The sequence below is a fragment of the Microcaecilia unicolor genome, chromosome 1, assembly GCF_901765095.1.
Source record: "Microcaecilia unicolor chromosome 1, aMicUni1.1, whole genome shotgun sequence".
NCBI classification, from domain to species: Eukaryota; Metazoa; Chordata; class Amphibia; order Gymnophiona; family Siphonopidae; genus Microcaecilia; species Microcaecilia unicolor.
Window position 1 is genome coordinate 619,008,689 of NC_044031.1, and position 21,406 is coordinate 619,030,094.

The 21,406-nt window shown below is 45.6% G+C and overlaps 1 protein-coding gene across 1 annotated transcript in view; it reads left to right on the top strand.

Annotated features, from left to right (window-relative positions):
• Positions 1-10,051: 10,051 nt before the first annotated feature.
• The window catches only part of LOC115481103 (cysteine and histidine-rich protein 1-like), a 62,201-nt gene continuing 50,846 nt past the window's right edge, over positions 10,052-21,406 (top strand). The window contains exon 1 of the mRNA XM_030220133.1: positions 10,052-10,500. Within this exon, the coding sequence (XP_030075993.1) occupies positions 10,054-10,500 (447 nt within the window). The 5' untranslated portion in view covers positions 10,052-10,053. The remainder of the gene's footprint in view (positions 10,501-21,406) is intronic.

Sequence of the window (21,406 nt, forward strand, 5' to 3'; positions counted from 1 at the left end):
TCACAGAGGGGGTGGTATGGGAATGCCTTCTCGCGGGGGGTGTTGGAGATGAAAATGGTAATGGAATTCAAACTGTGTGGAATAAACACAAAGGAATCCTGTTTAGAAGGAATGGTTCTGTGGAATCTTAGCGGAGATTGGGTGGCAACGCTGGTAATTGGAAACAAAACGGGAGCTGGGCAGACTTCTACTGTCTACGCCCTGATTGTGACTGAATAGATAGGGATGGGCTGGAGTGTAAATTTTAAGGGGCTTTGATGTTAGCTTCAGAACTTAGTACCAGACCAGTACTGGGCAGACTTCTACGGTCTGTGCCCTGAGAAAGGCAAAGACAAATCAAACTCAGGTATACATCTAAAGTATCACATACCATGTAAAATGAGTTTATCTTGTTGGGCAGACTGGATGGATCGTACAGGTCTTTATCTATCGTCATTTACTATGTTACTATGTAAATGCTTGCAGTTAGGGGAGCTCCAGTTGTGTCTAAAATGAAGGCACTCTTAGCATTCATGGAGCTTATGAAGCAAAAGATTTGAGCACTTGCAGAATTGCTAAGTACCTTGTAGGAGGGGAATCTGGTACAGCTGGTACCATGCTAAGCCACAGCCAGCCTGTGCCCTGACTTCTGCACCAGAGCCTGAATTTGCAAAGGGCACACCTGTCCTTGTTACTAGTTGCTTCTTGCCTCTGTGTACATAGAGTGTGAGCCATTAACTCTGCCTACAGCTTGTATGACTATTGCCAGCAGGAGGAACTTTCCAATACTATTTGTTCATTTGCTCCAAAGTCTGTATCTCAGGAGGGTACTCTATAGTGACTATTTCCAAGAACAAGCCTGAGCCTGTTGAGACACTGGAAGCAATGTTTCAAGACCTGGATTAGTGCTCTTGTATGCACTATAAAAGCGGGAAGGACAAATTGTGTAATGGTAGCTATTAATCCAGAATTCTAAAACCCCTTCCTAGAAATCGTACAAATCCAGTTCTCTTTGCTCTGGAACTGACCAATTATTATAAAATAAAGGCTATTTATTCACAAAGTAGGTGAAACCACCATAAGTAAAAACACGAATGACTAAGCATGGTCCTCACCACAGATGGCTGCCTGAACACCAGATGTGTACAAGTGAGGTAGGTCAGGGAAAAGGTTCTTACTTGAACGTGCTGTCCACAGCCGCTGCCTTGACTTCCTCTCCTCTCAGGCCGTCCTCGACCCCGCTTCAATCCGGCTTTCGCCCACTACACTCACAGAAACAGCACTCTCTAAAGTCTGCAATGACCTGTTCCTTGCCAAATCCAAAGGTCACTATTCCATCCTCATCCTCCTCGACCTATCTGCCGCCTTTGACACCGTCAATCATAATTTACTTCTTGACACACTGTCCTCATTTGGATTCCAGGGCTCCGTCCTCTCCTGGTTCTCCTCATATCTTTCCCAACGCACCTTCAGAGTATTTACTAACGGCTCTTCTTCCACCCCCGTCCCTCTCTCTGTCGGGGTCCCTCAAGGATCTGTCCTTGGACCGCTTTTCTCGATATACACCTCTTCCCTGGGCTTGTTGATCTCATCACATGGATTCCAATACCATCTCTATGCTGATGACACCCAGCTTTACCTCTCCACTCCCGACATCACAGTCGAAACCCAGACCAAAGTTTCGGCCTGCCTTTCAGACATCGCTGCCTGGATGTCCAACCGGCATCTGAAACTGAACATGGCAAAGACTGAACTCCTTGTCTTTCCACCCAAACCCTCTTCTCCTCTTCCCCCACTTTCCGTCTCTGTTGGCAAAGCCCTCTTCCTCCCCGTCTCTTCAGCCCGCAATCTCGGAGTCATTTCGACTCCTCCCTCTCCTTCTCTGCCCATATCCAGCTGACAGCTAAGACCTGTCGCTTCTTCCTCTATAATATTAGCAAAATTCGCTCATTCCTTTCTGAACAGACCACCCGAACCCTCGTCCACTCGCTCGTTACCTCTCGTCTTGACTATTGCAACCTTCTCCTCGCTGGCCTCCCGCTTAGCCACCTATCCCCCCTTCACTCTGTCCAAAGTTCCGCCGCAAGTCTTATCTACCGCGTGAACCGATACTCTCATATCACCCCTCTCCTCAAGTCGCTTCACTGGCTCCCGATCCGCTACCGTATACAGTTCAAGCTTCTCCTATTGACCTTCAAGTGCACTCAATCTGCAGCCCCCCATTACCTCTCTACCCTCCTCTCCCCGTATGTTCCCACCTGTAACCTCCGCTGTCAGGAGAAATCACTCCTATCTGTACCCTTCTCCACCACCGCTAACTCCAGACTCCGCCCCTTCTGCCTCGCATCACCTTATGCCTGGAACAGACTTCCTGAGCCCATACGCCGTGCGCCCTCCCTGCCCATTTTCAAGTCCTTACTCAAGGCCCATCTCTTCTCCCTTGCTTTTGGCGCCTAACCACCTTCCCCTTTCCTGATACCTACACTGGCTACATAGCTTGTTACCGTTAGATTGTAAGCTCTCTTGAGCAGGGACTGTCCTTCCCCATGTCTAAACTTGTACAGCGCTGCGTAACCCTGGCAGCGCTATAGAAATGCTAAGTAGTAGTAGTAGTAGAAACCTGAACAGTGGTAAATCAGGCCAAATGGAAAAAACATTCAACAGCTCCTTGGTTCCCAATGCATCTTTATACAAGTCTGGTAGAGGCATTATCCTTGAAGACAAACAAGTTTCTCCATATGTTCTGGATCTTCTGACCCTGTAAAACACAGAGATGTCCAGGTTACATCATTGAGGGTAAATTTCCAAGAACCCAGACTCCAAATAAACTAGTGACATGGGTGCTCTGGCTCCACAAGACTGGGTCGACCTGACCTGAGTTCTCGGTACAATCCATGTCAGGTGATCAGAGCAGTCCTTGAACGAACTTGTGGAGAATAACAGCCTTCTTTGAGACTGTAGACCTTAACAAAATGAGGTCACAGTTCATGGTGCACTGATACATGGCTTGAAGCATCTGGTGCTGAGGTTAAACCAAGTTCTTGCTGTAGTTATATAGGCAGGGGTCTTGCCCCTACAGGACTTTTCAGGAAAAACCTAACTAGCACTGAAGGATCTTTGTCACATTTGGGCTTTTTCCTACAAGGAACATTCTATTGTCTACCAGTAATTGGGGAATGTGACTTAAATCTGGATCCTAGTCTCAATTTTGAATCCTGCTCTTCTGATAACTACTACTACTACTACTATTTAGCATTCTATAGCGCTACAAGGCGTACGCAGCGCTGCACAAACATAGAAGAAAGACAGTCCCTGCTCAAAGAGCTTACAATCTAATAGAGAAGAAATAAGCAGACCTGTGCCCTCAGGAATTGTGTTCTATATGTGAGTTTGACTAATGAACCTATTTTTCTTTCAGCAGCATCTGATCTAGACTCTGCTGCTGTGGTGTCAGATTTTATTTCTGTGACTTCAGTAGAAGTTGTGTCCACAAGATCTAATCTTTTGCAAATACATTTTACCTTAATGCATCATCCTGCATTCCATTAGTTGTAGACTCTGTTCCAATGATTTTGGCTCCTGTTGCTTTGATTCTGAAGGGCCACTGTTGGAAGCATGAGGAGTAAAAAAAAAAATCACAGACAGGCCTCCAAGTTGGGCAAGCGTTTCTTAGGAGGAAACCCACCCTGTCTCTATCTGGAAACAATCCCCTTTTATGTCCCCCAATAATAGTCCAAGCTTTAAAGCCCCTGTACAATTACAAACAAGCAAGTCACAGTCCAGCGCTCTCAGGTTAAATTCTAAAAACAAAAAACCTAGACACTACCTGGTAACCTCGATTCTGCAGAAAAAAAAATAGAAAAACTTTTATTAATTCACCAATTTCACCATCTCAGCATTCTCTGAGGGCAATTAAGACTCTCCAGTGTGAAACAATCCTCAAAACATTTCAAATTCTTGATACTGGAGGAATATGGGATGAGCGGTGCTGCCTTGTGACATCTGTGATGCTCTTTGAAGAAGCCCTTGGAAGTTGGAGTGGGATTATTATGGCAGTTTGAAATATGAATATGTTATGGAGCTTCCACTTTTAACTGTGTGAAATGTATCCCTTTCTGTATTCCTGTTTGAGGGCTGTTTCATACTGGAGAGTCTTTTAAGTGCCCTCAGAGAATTCAAAAAAGTAATAAGTAAAACCCATAGATGCAAGGACACCTATAGTACTAACTAACTGACTGCCAGGTAGTGCTATCCCAAACTCTAAGGTGAAAAAACAAGCCTCATACATATTATATAGCGAGGCACTTAATGCATTGAGTATTTATTATACCGCCTTACATCCTTAAAAAATATGGTTTACAATACCAAGGTAAAACAAGAATGAAACAAAGCAATTACAATAATTTCAGTAGAAAGAGAAAAAAAAAAGCTACAATCAGTATTTCAGCGGTGTGTCATTCTTAACATCTTGTGTTCCATCAGCAGCCTTTGAGAGTAGATAGGTTTTTAATGCTACCCACTAGACCCAGAGAAATCATCAGTGTGTAATATATAAACCGCTTTGATTGTACTACAGAAAGGCAGCACCTCAAGAAGTTAATAAACATTTTGGGACTAGTTGTTTGCTTGTGCTTATGTCACTTTTCTGTTTTGCAGTTACTCCTGTGTCATTCTGAAACTGGATGCTTGGCTCTGCCCTCCTGCCGCTACTAGGACTAGGTGACATACCTGAAGTTCAAATGGCTATTCTTCACCCTTCTATAGTGGTGCAGGCATGCAGACTGGATGGGCTGTGCTGGTTTTTATTTGATCAAACCAAACAATGATAATCTCTGAAAGACTAAGCCTATATTAAACAAATGTATCCCCCCCCCCCCCCCCCCAAAAAAAAAAAAAAGGTCAGTCAATGTTCAGCAATACTGGTTCATTTAAAGACTTTTTCTGTTTCAGTAATCAAAATAATAATGTAAAAAAAAAAAAACCCGGAACCATTGGGAAAACATTTGCACGCCTTTAGGCGACCCAGTGTAACCAGTTTCAATCATTTGGTCCTTATTTTACTGATAGTGTTCCACTCAAACCATGACAAAATCCAAATTCTTGATAATATGTCCAAAGAAGTAAGCAGAAGCTCTCGTGTGTACAGCAGTACTCCACATTTTAAACCATACAAATTAAAGCACTTATCTGTAATGTGCAAATACAGTAGCGACTGATATTTTGCTCAGTGTTGGTCACAGTCCTTCTATTTAACTCTACATGGGGTTTGAATCCGTGTCAGGGACTTGAGATGAAAACAGCTTTAAATTTCATATACTGCTTCACTTAATGCTGCCAGCTGCTTCCTTTTTGTGGCACATTGGCATTTTGCTGCTCCCTATGGTGTGCTTTTCTAATTCCCTTGCAATGACATCAGAAAAAGCTTTATTGAAACTACTTGTACCAAAGAAAAACAAATAGGTCTCTTGTTTTGGGACCACCAAACATTGCATAAAACTACATTCATGAAAGGTATATTAATACCAACTATTATGAAAAATGGTGATAATAAAAAGCCCACCTTACCATAAGCCCTTGAAAACAGTTCAAAAATTGCAAATATGTAAGCATCTATAAAAATACCAAACCTTTGCTAAGTTGTTATTGAGAGAGACAAAGTGGTGAACCAACAACCCCACAAAACATTTTAGTAAACGATAGAAATTGAAACTGCCCAGAGAGGTCAACCAACGTTATCCATCTCAAAATGACTTCTTAATCGTTGGTTTCTAAGAATAAGCTCAGTAAAACAAAAAGCAATGAAAAACTTCCTAAACTACCCCTAAGGGGGAAAAGATTGCTTCCAAAAAAGCTGAGCATACACAAACAATGTAAAGTTCAAACCCACAGTTTTCTCTCAACAACTCAGTCATTCAAAAAAGAGCAACAGCTTGTGCACAGCCAAAAAAAAAACCCCAGGACACGGAGCAAAAAGTCTACTTCAACAGTCTTCCTGTAATCCAAAAACTGAGTTCAGGTGTGTAATATATCCAACAGAGTCCTCATGCTGTAGCCATATCCAAAATCCTCAACAAGGAATGCCTTATTGCTGACAGGATTACCTTGGCCCAATATTGGAAATGGCTAGAACCCCCTTCGTCCAGGCATGGAATTCCTGGCTACAATAATTTGTGCAATGGATAAACTTAGAGCAATGCATTTTAAAGGAAAAACCTGTGAGGCTGTCTTGAAGCTCTCTGTTCTGGATGAAATGAGTTTTTTCTCACTTTTTCTTGACCCACCTGAATTATTATGACCCTCCTTTTTTTTTTGAGGAGGGGGTGGAGATGACATTAATATGTCTCTCTCTTTGTGTGGATTTGAGCATGGGGGACATAGGAATGTTGTTCTTGCCCAGTTGGGATTTCTGCGACAGAATAGCATGAAATCTATTTGCATACAATAGAGGCAATGCATTCAAATAGATCTCATGTATATCCACTGGGGAAATCCTGACTGTGTTGCAGCCCTTGAGCACCTAGGTTGGTCATCCATGTTTTACAGTTTGCTCTTTTTTTATATTGTGCAATCTTTTCCTGGTTCTGTGTTGTCACAACTCTCATTATGTGTTCCTATTTGTCTGTGCTTGTTTATTGTATTGTGCTGTACATCAGTAAAAGACCTTGTTAAATGAAGGAAAAAAAAAAAAGAAAACTTTGAATAAATGATATTCCATTTCATATCTACATTATGTCCCCTAGGAGTCTGAGAACTGGATTTAAAAACCCCAAAATTGTTCCCACCCCCAGGCTAATTTGGCATCATGATCCACTGCCAGCGCCAGACTCCATTCCTTTTATCTGCTGCACTGTATGCCTGCAATAGACTTCCTGAGTCAGTATATCAAGTGCGTCTCTGGCCATATTCAGATCTGGGCTAAAAGACCATCTTTAGAGACTGCTTTTTAACTCCTGATCCTAGTCACTTGTTCAGTACCTATGTCTGTTTTTAATCATTCCCACCATAAGTAATTCCATAACCCGTTTTTTGTCCTGTTTCTCTGTTTTGATTAGATAGTCTCTGCTGACAGAGCTTAGTCTTTAACTTGTTTAGTGTACAACACTGTGTACGTCTAGGAGTGCTTATAGAAATGATAAGCCGCAGTAGTAGTAGATTCCTGGGGAAGAAATGTACCAATATGTCATAAATTGCATCCCCTAGTACATTCAGTAAAGGGCCCATCCCCCCAAAATGGATGGATAGGACAAACTAATGACTTTAAAATAATTGTAGCTATCTGAGCTGCTAAAGTAGAATGACTCAAAACCAAGTACTGTGTCTCCTCTTGTGTTTTATCTAGCAGGAGTAATGGTCTGTGTGCAGATCATGATCTTAAGTACACCTGTCTAATAACCCAATATGGGAACCCCCCCCCCCCCCCTCCTCTTCTTTAGATGCGCTGTTAAATTCTAGCCTGTTTGAAATCATAGTCACTAGAACAAACTCTCCGTAATAGCAGAAACTGTCCAATAGGAAGAGAAGTACACAGCTTAACCAAATGGAGGCTGTCAAGCATAATGATATATTATGGTCAAATGATTTTGAAAACATTAATATACAGCATGGGACCCCTCTTTACAAAGGTATTCAAAAATATATATACTGTATAGACTACTAGTATCACATTTTCAAATGTATTTTCCATTGAATTCAACCACATTATGAATGACTCCCACTGTTTGTCAGATGCATACCATAAAGACATTGTCAGTAAACTGCCACCAACTTCTAATGTGTTTCAACTATTTCAGAAGAAAAAAAGAAAGTAGAATTGCCATGCTTGTACCCATGACAGTGCCCATTGTTATGCTGTGAGTCTGTAATGCTGGTTGTTGAACCTAAAATAATTGTGCCCCAATACCAACCAAGGTAAAGATATAAGAAAATGTATAAGTTCATAGGGTCTCTGTTCCAAACTTGTTGGCTAAGCTTCACTGTTGATGTTTGATTCAGTGCAACCAATGATGGTGAAATATGTTGCAGTTTTCTCAAAAAGTGTGATGTGTCGCCTGATGTTTCATTTACTGTTATTAAAGTCAGGCTCTTATATAAGACTAGTAAAAGAGGCCCGTTTCTGAGCAAATGAAAACGGGCGCTAGCAAGGTTTTTGTCTCCAACACCCCCCCCCCCCCCCCCCCCGCCACCCACACCCCCCCCCCCCCCCCCCCCCCCCCCCCCCCGGCCAACCCTTTCGTTGTTCTGCCATTGCTCTGCCCCCAACGTCATGATGTTTGATGTGAGGGTGGGGCCTGGAGCGATTCCCCCCCCCCCCTGCCAACCCCTTCCTTGTTCTGCCATGCTCTGCCCTCAAGGGCGGGGCCCGGAGCGATTTTGGTGGCTTCACTACCACGAACCTTCGAACCTTTTTGAAGGAAGTCAGGGCTTGGCTTCACTGACGTCAGTGTCCTCAGAACGTTGAGGGTGAGTTTTATTATAGTAGATATGTGAATAGTAGGTTTTCTTACGGTCTTCTAGCTTTTATCTGGATATATCCACATTGTTATTTTCCTTCCTTGAAGAGGAACTATGAAATTAAATTGCTGACCTTGCATTTAGAATGCTGAACCTGTTCTAAAATTGGAGTCTGGCTTGCTATTTGCCAGGGAAGAGGTCTGCAGTTACCTTCCTGTGTTGTTGAAATGTAGCTTTTTGTTTTCTGATTTTTCCATGTGTATATGCCCTTTGGCTTTGTACATAAAAGAGCCTAACTTAAACCTGTAAAGCAGGCTTAACCTAGGGACCAAGTGAGGTTCTGGTCCAGGGCTCCAGTGATCAAGGGTGCCAAATGCCTGGACCAGTGATGTCACCAACCTCATCCATTAAGCCAGTGGTTCTCATTGCCATGTCTTCTCACCTCCATGAAACCAGTGCCTCTCTCATCCCATGGAACCAGAGTTGTTGGACTTAGGGGGAGGTCTGAGGAAACGAGGAAGAGTTGAACTCGTGGGTGGGTGGGGGGAGGGCTGAAGGAACATGAGGAAGAGTTGGTTGGGTTCAGTTGGGGTCTGAGGGAATGAGGAAGATTGCTGGCCTGATGAGGGGAGTGCTGAGGGAAGGAGAGGTTCTGGACTCAAGGGGGGGGGGGGGATAAGGAAGAAGAGGGAGAGGTCCTGGACATGTAGGGGAGAAGAGAGATGTGCTGAACCCATGAAGGGGGCAGGAGAGATGCCAGATTATGGGTGAGGGAACTGGGGAAAGAGAAGGAAGATGGCAGACCATGGGGGGGGGGGGGGGGGGGGGGAAGAGAGATGATGGATATAAGTGGAGGAAGAGCGAGTAAAAGGAGAGAAATTTGTAGCAAGTGCTGTTACTGGTATGGGGAGGGGAAGGAGAAATTGTAGAAAGTGCTGTTAGTGGAAGGGAGGGCGGAATTGTGGAAGGTGCTGTTGGTGGAGAGTGGGGGGCGAGTGAAATTATGGAAAGTGCTGTAAGTGGCAGAACAGGTGCAAGGCGGGGCATGATGGGGACGCAAAAAAAAAGTTGGTCTGGGGTGCCATAACCTCTTCATAGTGGATCCTAGCATAATGTTTTTACATTGTGTCTTTGTACACCACTAGATTGTGTGGTTTATAAATAAAGATAGAGCGTTTAAAAAAAAATTAGATTTAATATTGTTTCACCTTTTGTCGGTACGGTGCACTGCACCCAATGAATCATTAATAAGAACATAAACAATGGAAGTCCACAACTGTACAGTTTTTATACGCGTTTCTTGAAAATAGGGAAAATGCGTTTCGCCAGTTTACAGTGTGAGAACCACAGTTATAGGTAACTAAACCCGTGACCAGTTGAATGACCACACCAAGCTCTCGCAGGACTCGCAGCTTTCAGCTGCAAGCCCTTTAAATATTGCGTCACCCGAGCGTACAAACAACATATGATCCCCCAGCCAATCACCTCAAGGGAGGTAAAATTCACGCCTCTGCTCGACTCTCTGAACGAGCCGGCAAAGGAGGAGGTGGGGATATCGGCACGGTCTTCTAGCTGTGATTGCGTGGTAGTTCTGTTTCTGCTGCAGTCGATTGGCTGTTGTGGATGTCAATGAAGGCGACGGAGGAGCGTGCGCGCCGTTCCGTGCCTTGCGATTGGCTGAAGCTGCAGGCTGTGTTGTGCGGTGATTGGAAGAGGCGGGGCTGGAGCCGGGAGAGGGGAAGGCAAGATGGCGGCGTGAAGGTTCCGGGGCGAGGGGTGTGTAGCGTAAAGAGGAGCTCGGGGGCGGGTAGTGGCGCTATGTCTGGTGCTGAAGATCGGGAGACCGGTGGCGGGGCTGTGGCTGTGGTTGCGGCTCCTTCCGCAGCGGTGGCCGGTATGCAAGAAGAGGCCGGGGGCGTCGACAGTCTATCTGAAGAAGACCCGGACCTGCCACCTAAGAAGCGGCTAAAGGTGGAACTAGGAGCTACCAGTGTGCGGCTTGAGGAGCGCCTTTACTCTGTGTTGTGCTGCACTGTGTGCCTAGACCTGCCTAAGGCTTCCGTCTACCAGGTACTGGCCGTCAGGAAAGAGCATCGCTCCCCCTCCCCTCCCCATGCAGGGGTTACCCATCCCCCACCCACCGCTGCCCCATTGTCATTCCCTTTCCTCATTACCGAGCCATTACCTTCCCCCACCTGTTGCTACCTCCATCTCCCTAAGCACTCACCCGTTACTGCCTTCTCCGTTAGCTTTTCTCTCACCCACTCGCTGAACTTGTCCACCATCCTAATCTTTGTTCTCTAATCCTACATAGTACTTACCCTTTTTCAGTTAGTGTGCCACTCCTGTACCCCGTCTGTACCACATCATCTTCTCCTATTCTCCCCATATTGTCATTCTCGTTTTTTTTCCTTCGTATCCCCCAGAACCGATCCATCTCTGATCTTTCACCTTTATCCATCACTAGCCTCTTTCTATACCCATCCTAGTACCAATCCACCATCATTACCGTTCTTCTGCCGCTATAGCATACACCCATCATCCCATCCACCTGCATCCTGGCACCGTTTCTTTCAAGTACTAATAAACACAGAAACCAAGAAAATATGCCTAAGAGAGAATAATTTCTGTATTTTTCTGACATCACTGGCCTGATTAAAAGAAATGGCTAAGCAAATCTGAATATGTTGCTTATGCATATTGTATCAACTCCAGAAGGAGGCTCTTTTTGGAACAATGCAAACCTTGAAATATGTATTAGCAGCAAATCTGAGAAATTGAGATTGTTTTTGGTTTGGGGGGAGTGCTGTCATAGGAATTAGGATCATTCCTGTCATGGTATGTATAAAATTAACCCATTAGTTTACTCCCTTTTAGTCACACATCTCATCAGAATAGATTTCTCCCAACTTGCAACACCTACTCCCTCCACTTTAATATCAACACCACATTAATGTGTTAACTCCTGGACCATCCAGCCACAATCCTTACGCTGACGCAGTGTTTTTCACGTATCTTGGAATTGACCATCTTTCTAGAATCTGTTCTTCATAATCCCTCTAGCTTCCTTCTCCCCTTGGCACCAATTCAGCCTGCCCTCCTTATCAGCATTCCTACACCCCTGCATCCTCCAGCACCACCACCACTTAATATTGAATCCTCTTTCTTGGCACCGTCTTCTGTACTAATACCGCTTCCTTCCTCACCTCTGCAAACCCTATGATCTATCCTTTTTCTTGTCTTATGGCAGCCTTCTTGCACCCCATACCTTTGCACTTTTGCACATCTCCCCACATACCCTTTTCCTAACATAGTATGATTGTTCACAACACCGCTATCATGCTGCACTGTTCCCTACCTGTACTTGATCAATAATAGGTAAACATCCAGAAATATATGTGGAATGCCTTACCTAAAGATCTAAGAAATACTTCCAATCATATATGCATTTAGGTGTGCATTGAAGACATGGGTTATTTCATAAATATTTTGCTGAATACATTTACTGTATTGTAAAAATAATTGTACTGGAATTACATGTTAACTTTGTAATTAGATCATATCATTTTTATCTCCTTTGTAAGCTGCCTTGAGCCTGGTGGGTTAAGCAGGTTATTAACACCCTAGCTGCTGGCACTGATCATAATCCACACCCAGTTCCCTAGCGCTGCCCAGAACTCCCACATCTGCATGCCGTGGCATCAATCTGCTCTCCACGCCTCTTCTTTCCCGGTACTGACCTTTTCATACTTCCCTGTCCTTTAGTACTAGCACTGATGGGATTCTTACATCCTTACTCTCTAATACCAATGTCTTCTTATTACAGAAGTTAGCTCTGGGTGCTTGAGCATCCCCAGTATTGAACAAACTCCTTAACTATGTCCAGGGAGGGGTCATTTCCATTGGACTTGGCAACCCCAATCAGTTTGAAAAGATGGCTCCTATAAGTGTTGCCATACTGGGACAGACCGAAGATTCATCAAGCCCAGCATCCTATTTCCAACAGTGGCCAATCCAGATTACAATTGCCCTCAAGATCCCAAAACAGTACAATACATTTTATTCCCCAAGTCCATCTTAATTATGACTTATGGACTTTTAGAAAGCTAGCCAAACTTTTTTTTAAACCCCGCTAAACTAACGTTTTTTACCACATTCTTTGACAGCGAGTTCCAGAGTTTAATTATACGTTGAGTGAAGAAATATTTTCTCCGATTTGTTTTAAATTTACTACTTTGTAGCTTCATTGCGTGTCCCCTAGTGCTAGTATTTTTGGAAAAAGTAAACAAGCAATTCATGTTCCACTCCACTCATTTTATGGGTCTCTATTGTATTTCTCCTCAGCCGTCTTTTCTCCAAGCTGAAGAGCCCTAACTGCTTCAGCTTTTCCTCATAGGGAAGTTGTCCCAACCCCTTTTTTCATTTTTGTCGCCCTTCTCTGTACCTTTTCTAATTCTGCTATATCATTTTTGAGATGCATTGACCAGAATTGCAGTATTAGAGGTGCGGTCGCTCCATGGAGTGATACAAAGGCGTTATAACATCCTCATTTTTGTTTTCCATTCCGCTCTTAATAATACCTAACATTCTATTTGCTTTCTTAGCTGCCGGTGCACATTGAGCAGAGGGTTTCAACATATCAACGATGACACCTAGATCTCTTTTCTGGTCGATGACTCCTAATGTGGAACCTTGCATCACATAGCTATAGTTCAGGTTCCTCTTTCCCACATGCATCACTTTGCACTTGCTCACATTAAACGTCATTTGCCATTTGGCGCTTCTTACACCCCCATTCCTCTAGGTAGACGCGTAATCTTTCCTCTGGCAAGAGCCAGCACAATCACTTGGGACCCACTTTCTTGTTATGAGAGGAATTCTTAGGATGACCTCTCTCCCATCACTTCTTTGTTGGCAATAATTTTCTCAATGTCTCTACCCAACATCTTACCCTATGCCTTACCACTAACACTATTAGTAACATTCAGATTGACCATGGAGCTTTGATGCATACTAACTGCAGTATCATTCTTCTTTCCACTGGGTGACTACTAATTTGTCTACGTTCTGTTACCATGATTGCCAAATGTTTCATTGTCTAGATGGTATCCGGGATAGCATTGAAGATGGCAGATGAATACTTGTAGGTCCTTCTAGTCTATCCTGCCATGGATATATATCAGCTATGAATAGTGGAAGCTTAATTGCTTATAGGCAATTGGTCCTTTGGTTTTATTGTCTTCCCCTTTGGTTCCCTGCTGCACTTAGGTGGCCTTTCCTCCTGGTAAACATAGGTGATTGCAGAAAATGATCATGTACCCCATCCATTCTATCCAGCTATTTAGCCTACAGTACCAATGATAGAACCCATTTGCCAGTCACAGGGTGATACCTACAAGGTCTCTCCTCACTTAAAAGTATTTCCATGTAGCTCCAAGTATCCCCTAGTCTTTATACTTCTTGAAAGAGTGAAAAATCGATTCACTTTTACCCATTCTACACCACTCAAAAGTTTGTAGACCTTGTTCATATTTCCCCCCCCCCCCCCCCCCCCCTTAACATAAGAATAGCCATACTGGGTCATAAATGTAGCCATACTGGGTCAGACCAGTGGTCCATGTAGCCCAGTTTCCTGTTGTTTTCCAAACAGTGGCCAAGCCAGGTCACAAGTACCTGGCCGAAACCCAAATTGTGGCAACACTCCATACTACAAATCCCAGGGCAAGCAGTTGCTTCCCGTGTCTGTCTCAATAGCAGACTATGGACTTTTCCCTTCAGGAATTTGTCCAAACATATTTTTAAACCCAGATACGCTAACCACTGTTACCACATCTTCCAGCAGTGAGTTCCAGAGCTTAACTATTCACTGAGTGAAAAAATATTTTCTTCATGTTTTTTTTTTCCATGTAGCTTCGAGTGCCCCCTAGTCTTTATACTTCTTGAAAGAGTGAAAAATCAATTCTCCACCTGTTCCACACCACTCAGGATTTTGTAAACCTCAGTCATATCCCACCTCAGCCATCTGTTTTCTAAGCTGAAGAGCCCTAACCTCTTTAGCCTTTCCTCATTAGTTATCCCTTTTATCATTTTAGTTGCTCTCCTTTGATCCTTTTCTAATTCCACTATATCTTTTTTTAAATACTCTCTGCATATCTTGTAATGTATTATTTCTTTATTTCTAATTCTCATGAATTCCATTTATCTTAATCGAAATAATACTCTGTTCTTATTTCGCATAATGTAAGCCACATTGAGCCTGCAAAAAGGTGGGAAAATGTGGGATACAAATGCAGCAAATAAATAAAATAAAGATATTCTGAAAACCTGACTGGCAAGGAGTACTCCAGGACTGGACTTGGGAAATACTGCCTTAGGCAACATTCAGAGAACTGAGGGTTGGACCCTCTTCTGTGCTTACAGACTGAAGGGTCCTGCTGCCACAGGTATTGCCTAAAGGAATGAACGGAGTGGGGGCTGTTTAAAAAAGGGGTTAAAGCTTCTAGGGTGCAAGCTATAGTGCAGTCCTATCTTGTGGTATGGTTGAAGCATTCTGGCTTCTGCTTTGGGTGCTTGATAAAGCCTCTAGATTTGCTGCTTAGCAGCAAAGCCATGTTGTGTCAGCACCCAAGACAACTGCTGGCCTTTCAGCAGGCAACATCTCCTCTGTTAAAGAAATTAATATAATGAAACAGAGATTTCCCTTTGAGAGGTCAGACATTCTTCCCTCTTGGACAAAGGGAACACAATTAGAAGGTGGCACATTTCTAAGGTAATCATTGACTGCTCTGGTTACTGGCAGGCTGTTCTAAGAGGAAGGGTGGGTTGTGAGGGACTGACGAATACTACTGGCTTGAGTCTTGTGTGTCACTGTCAAAGCTGCATTTCTGTTTATCATTACTGGCTGGGTTGTGCTAAGAGAGCAGGGGTGGGGGTGGATGAGTGCTATAGGTAACACTGCTCATTAAATCTTATGATGTGGAGGAGTCTCTGCCAGCTAGGTTTTACATGCAGCATCCAGGTTAGTAATTAAACAGAACTTGAGAGGTGCATGGCTGAGTCAGTGCAGTCAGATTGTTAAGGTCATCGTCTTGGTGATGTTCTAAAAATACCCATTGGGCATGTCAGCTGTGGTCCTTGTGTTAGTGTCACGCGCTGTGCATAATTCATGGAGAAAAGTTAAGCCTGGCTCTGAGAAGTCATGGTTGGCTGAGCAGAAGAGAACTGTATACTTAAGGCACTTTCTTACACTAGGTCAGTGATCTGCATTGCAAGGCCCACGAGCCAGTGGCATATCCTGAGGACTTGAGTGTGGACCCCTTTGTTATAGGCTTCTTTTTTTTTTTTTTTGTGGAGGTGGGGCTTTGGTAAGCGAAGGGAAGCAAGAGATCTGTCTGGGAGTTCCTTGCACAAATCTTTGTTTCTTTTGAGGCGTACCTTGTGGTGGCACATTCTGTGTTGTAATGGCCCAAATCTTCTGGGTTTACCCTACCTCCAGGTGTCTGTGCAGTGATGCGATCTTTCCTGCTGTTTTCCTACCATATGCTACAAATCCTCACTCTGCCACCCTGCCTTTCTGGGCTAAGGTTAAAGCAGAACTGTGACTCAACCTCTGCTTCAGTAGGGCATACCGCAGTGGCTCTCTCCTTCCAGTCGCACTGCCACAGCCCTGGAGCATGTATGCAGCAGAAAAAGCAGAGAAGGAGGCTGAGAAGGAGAAAAAGATTGGTGGCACAAGGTTGGGGGGAGGGATTGTCTGTGTGTGAGAGAGACTGACTGGTAGCACAAGGTGTGTGTGAAGGGGGAGGGAATTATATAATTGGCATGCGCGAATCAGTAATGTCTGCCCTATATAGGAAGAATTTTTGGCTCTACCTGAAAGAAGGTGGCCTCACTTAAAAATTAGGGAACATTGCTGCCTTAGGTGGTGCATATTCTAACTTAATGTAACAGTGCTAACTGGAGTCCTCAAAATATCCAAATGTCAGGTTCTTGGCACCCAGTGGAAGGGTGTGAGATCCTTGGTATCATCACCATGAGGACATGTGGCTTGTCTGTTGGTTCATTGCTCTTAGAGGAGTGAGAACTGCTCATTCCCTCTTGGGAGTACTCTGCCTACATCTTTGTCCCAAATAAGAGAAGGCACCTTTTGTCTGGCCTTAGATCTCAAAGATCGAAACCACTGCCTCAGAGTGTCCTGCTTTCGCATGGAGACACTAAGAGCAGTCATAGCTTCGGTTCAAGTGGGAGAATTTTTCACCACTCTCAGTCTCAAGGCTGCCGCATCAGAGGTTTCTGCATTTTGCAGTGATGGGCCGTCGTGCCCAATTCAGGGCTTTTCCCTTTGGTCTCGCCACGGCTCCAAGAACATGTTTACCAATGTTGTGGTGGAGGTGGCTTTCCTTTGGCACCAGTGAATCAGAGTTCACCTGTATCTTGCCAACTGGCTCATTCATGCGTTGTTCTATTTGGACAACATGGCGGCGACAGACAATGTTGTCCATCTTCTGCAGTCATTGGTTTGGGTGGTCAATTTCAAGAAGACCAAATTAACTCAATTGCTGGAGTATCTGGGCATTCTATTTGACACAGCATGGGAGAGGATCTTCCTCACAGACCCCAGGAGGTCTAAACTGGTTCAACAGATATGTCTTCTCAGGCAAGGCAGATCCAGGTTCTGGGGTCAAGGACGTTGGCAAAGGAAGTGGTAGGGCTCGTATGTGGCTGTTACAATAATCTCAGCTGCTGGTCTCTGGTGACACAGAAGTAGATCCTCATCTTCCTTGGATGCTGGTTGCCTGATAGAGTATGCAGTGGTTGTTGTTACCCAGGAATTTGACTGTCTGAGCTACCGTTCCTCTAACAATGGGAAGTGGTGACAATGGACACCTGTAAGTCGGGTTGGGCTAGTCAAGTGGTGTGAGCTTGAAACTCCTGTACCCTTTTGATGAGTGAGCTGCATGTGACCAATGGACAATACAGAAACAATCAGGCTTGAGCTTGGATGTCATTTGCTTGCCTGACTTAATTTTCCTTATCAGTGGAAAGTCTTTGCTGCTCATCTGTGGCAGGTGTTTTTTTTCCATAGACTACACGCTGTGAGACATGCTTTATGCAATGCTTAGAGCATAATGCACTTTCAACTCTTGTTGCTAAATTCATGTGTGTGTGGTGTTTTTCATTTTAGTCATGTCAGCTTTTATTTTCGTTTCGGTAGGTAGCCATTTAGAATGTTAGATTGGTGGCCTATAAATTTCTTAATGATTAATTATAAATAGATCTTTCCATGTCATCAGCAGCATATGAATCCATTAACTGATGGGTTGTATCCGCCTACCAGCAGGTGGAGATAGAGAACACTGAAAAGACAAAGTGGGCACCACCAGCCACAACACCCCCGCTCTACTGGCAAAGCACAGGAGCCAACCCAGGCAGAGATCCAGGAGTTGATCAAGCGACGTCCACACCTTGCTTTGCCAGTAGAGCGGGGGTGTTGTGGCTGGTGGTGCCCACTTTGAAGGCATACTTGGTTTTGTTCCCTGTCCCTGCCTTTCCTTATCCCCCCCCCCCTCCTCATGGAGTCCCTTGTTTGCTGCCTGCCTCCAACTTCCTCACAGTGTTTAAAAAAAAAAAAAAAAAGGGTGCGCTTATACAGCGTTGCTGTTTCTGAGGCTTTCTCCAGAGATTCTGATTCAGTGCAGCTTGACTGGAGCTCGTTGACTCGGTCTTCTGAGGTGAGAGTGGTGTCCAGCTCCTCTGGGAGGTTCCCGCCGACAGCGTTCTATGCGGGGTAAGTTTTGGTGCGAGGCCGCCATTTTATTTCTATATTTCTGTCCAGGCGGGCGATGACTGCTGAAGCAGTTAAGCGCTGTTTCCGCTGTGGTAACGCTGTCAGCAGCAGGGCTTTGCAGTACGTGCTCCTTAGACACTCGTGCTAGTACGGGCATGGTGAGTGGTGATTCTTCCCGCTCGATGGACCTGGCAGCGGGCGCCATTTTGGAAGCGCCGCGTGGCTCGACCCTCGCTGTTGCGGAGGAGTCTTGAGTGCGGGGGGGACGCCTCATTCCGAGGCTGCTAGAGGAGCTTCTTCCCCCGCTTCTCCTAATTCGGCTGCGGATGGCCAAGGTGAGTTTTTCTCCCCTGAATTTGTGCTGCTGATGCATAAGGTCAAAGAGCTCCGCCGGAGGCGTCTGACACTACAATGCGGACTGGATTCCCTCCAGGTTTTGATAGCCTGTGTTGGCTGCAGAGTTTACTTCTTCCCCCGAGCGTTGTACTGACGCTAAACGTAGACGGGTAAATTCCTCGTCTGAGGGTGGCGCCTCTCCCTCTTTCTACCCTGTGGTCAGACTGTGGGGAGTCTGAGGAGTCTGGCAGGCCCTCATGGATGGACGATCCAGATGAGGGTGCCTGTTTGCCACAGGACTTGGATGATCCAAAGTGGTGCGGATTTTCCACCGCGACGAGCTGCCAGCTCTCATTTCTGACGCCTTGCAGGCCCTTTCTATTGAAGATCCGGCCGAGGGCGATGCCTCCTCTGTTAATCCTAGGATGGCTAGTACTAAGAAGCCTTCTCGGGCTTTTCCTGTGCATGACTCCATCCAAGAGCTTATTTCAGCTTAATGGTCTGACCCTGATGGGCCTTTGAAGGTAGCCAGGGCTATGGGTCAGCTTTACCCTCTGAGGGAGGATCACTTGGCCCTTTTTGGGATGCCTAAAGTGGATGCGTTGGTCATGGCCGTGACTAAAAAGACCACTCTCCCGGTGGAGGGAGGGGTTGCTTTGAAAGATATGCAGGACCGGCGACTAGAATCTGCGCTGAAGTGGTCCTTTGAAATCTCGGGCCTTTTCTTAAGGGCGGCTATTTGCAGTTCCTATGCAGCCTGGGCCTGTCTTTCCTGGTTACAGCAGGCGGTTGATCAGTCCGAGGATGGTGCGGGTTCCCTCTCTGAGGTTGGTCTGCGTATGGAGTCTGCCCTGTCCTTTTTGGCTGATGCCCTTTATGATCTGGTCAGAGCTTCGGCTGTGGCTGTTTTTGCCCGCCGTCTTCTTTGGCTGCGGCATTGGGTGGCTGACATGGCCTCTAAGCAAAGGCTGGTGAGGTTACCCTTTCGGGGCCTTCTGTTATTTGGAGAGGAATTGGAGAAGATTGTTAAAGACCTAAGGGACTCTAAGTTCCAACGGTTGGTTACCTGAGGATAGGCCGAGGCCTTCTTCCAAAAGTCCTGTTTTTTCCTCCTCTTCCAGGCCACGTTTCCGCGAAGCTCGCAGGTATCGCCTGGGGCGCTCTGCTGGGGTTTCTCATCGTGCCCGTTTTCAGCAGAGGAATTCCTTTCGCTCGGACAAACGTTCTGCAGCGGCCGGCCAACGGCCAGGAGTTCAGGAATGTCCTCCACAATGACGGGACGCCGATCCACACATCGATTCCTGCAGTAGGGGGTCGTCTTTCCCTCTTCCTCGAGGAGTGGATCAAGATTTCTTCGGATCAGTGGGTCCTGGACCTGATCAAAGAAGGCTACCGATTGGAATTCGGTGGCCCGGTGAGAGACGCTTTTATGGAGTCCCGATGCGGCACTGCCGTCAAACGGGCGACGGTAGAGGAGACCTTGCAAGTCTTGCTGCAGCTTGGAGCGGTGATTCCGGTGCCTCCCGCTGAACGCGGCTGCGGTCACTACTCTGTTTACTTTGTGGTCCCTCGAAAAGGCGGGTCTTTCAGACCGATCCTCAACTTACGAAGAGTCAACGAGGCCCTAAGAGTGCGACACTTTTGCATGGAAACCCTGCGCTCTGTCATTGCGGCGGTACAGCCAGGAGAGTTTCTCACGTCTCTGGACCTCAAGGCAGCTTACTTGCACATTCCTATTTGGCCTCCGCATCAGCGGTTTCTCTGGTTTGCAGTTTTGGGCCAACATTTCCAGTTTCGGGCCTTGCCTTTTGGCCTAGCCACAGCTTCCCATACCTTTTCCAAGGTGATGGTGTTGGTAGCTGCTTTTCTCAGGCAAGAGGGTATTAGAGTTCACCCGTATCTCGACATCTGACTCAGGGCGGATTCGGCAGACGAGAGCCGACTCACCACGACCAGAGTTAACGGTTCTTCAGACTCTGGGCTGGGTGATCAGTTTGCCCAAAAGTCACCTGACCCCCTCTCAGTCTCTCAAGTATTTGGGGCCCCGACCACAGGCGATGGAAGCTTCAGAATCAGGTCCGTCTGCTCCTGCAGATGCCTCGCCCTCGAGCTTGGGACTTTGTTCAGCTTCTGGGGCCGATGAAAGCCACCATTACTACTACTACTACTTCTATTTAGCATTTCTATAGCGCTACAAGGTGTACGCAGCGCTGCACAAACATAGAAGAAAGACAGTCCCTGCTCAAAGAGCTTACAATCTAATAGACAAAAATAAAGTAAGCAAATCAATTAATGTGTACAGGAAGGAGGAGAGGAGGGTAGGTGGAGGCGAGTGGTTACAAGTGGTTACGAGTCAAAAGCAATGTTAAAGAGGTGGGCTTTCAGTCTAGATTTAAAGGTGGCCAAGGATGGGGCAAGACGTAGGGGCTCAGGAAGTTTATTCCAGGCGTAGGGTGCAGCAAGACAGAAGGCGCGAAGTCTGGAGTTGGCAGTAGTGGAGAAGGGAACAGATAAGAAGGATTTATCCATGGAGCGGAGTGCACGGGAAGGGGTGTGGAGAGATACTGGGGAGCAGCAGAATGAGTACATTTATAGGTTAGTAGAAGAAGTTTGAACAGGATGCGAAAACGGATAGGGAGCTAGTGAAGCGACTTGAGGAGAGGGGTAGTATGAGTAAAGCGACCCTGGCGGAAGACGAGACGGGCAGCAGAGTTTTGAACCGATTGGAGAGGGGAGAGGTGACTAAGTGGGAGGCCAGCAAGAAGCAGATTGCAGTAGTTTAAGCGAGAGGTGACAAGGGTATGGATGAGGGTTTTGGTAGAGTGCTCGGAAAGAAAGGGGCGGATTTTATGG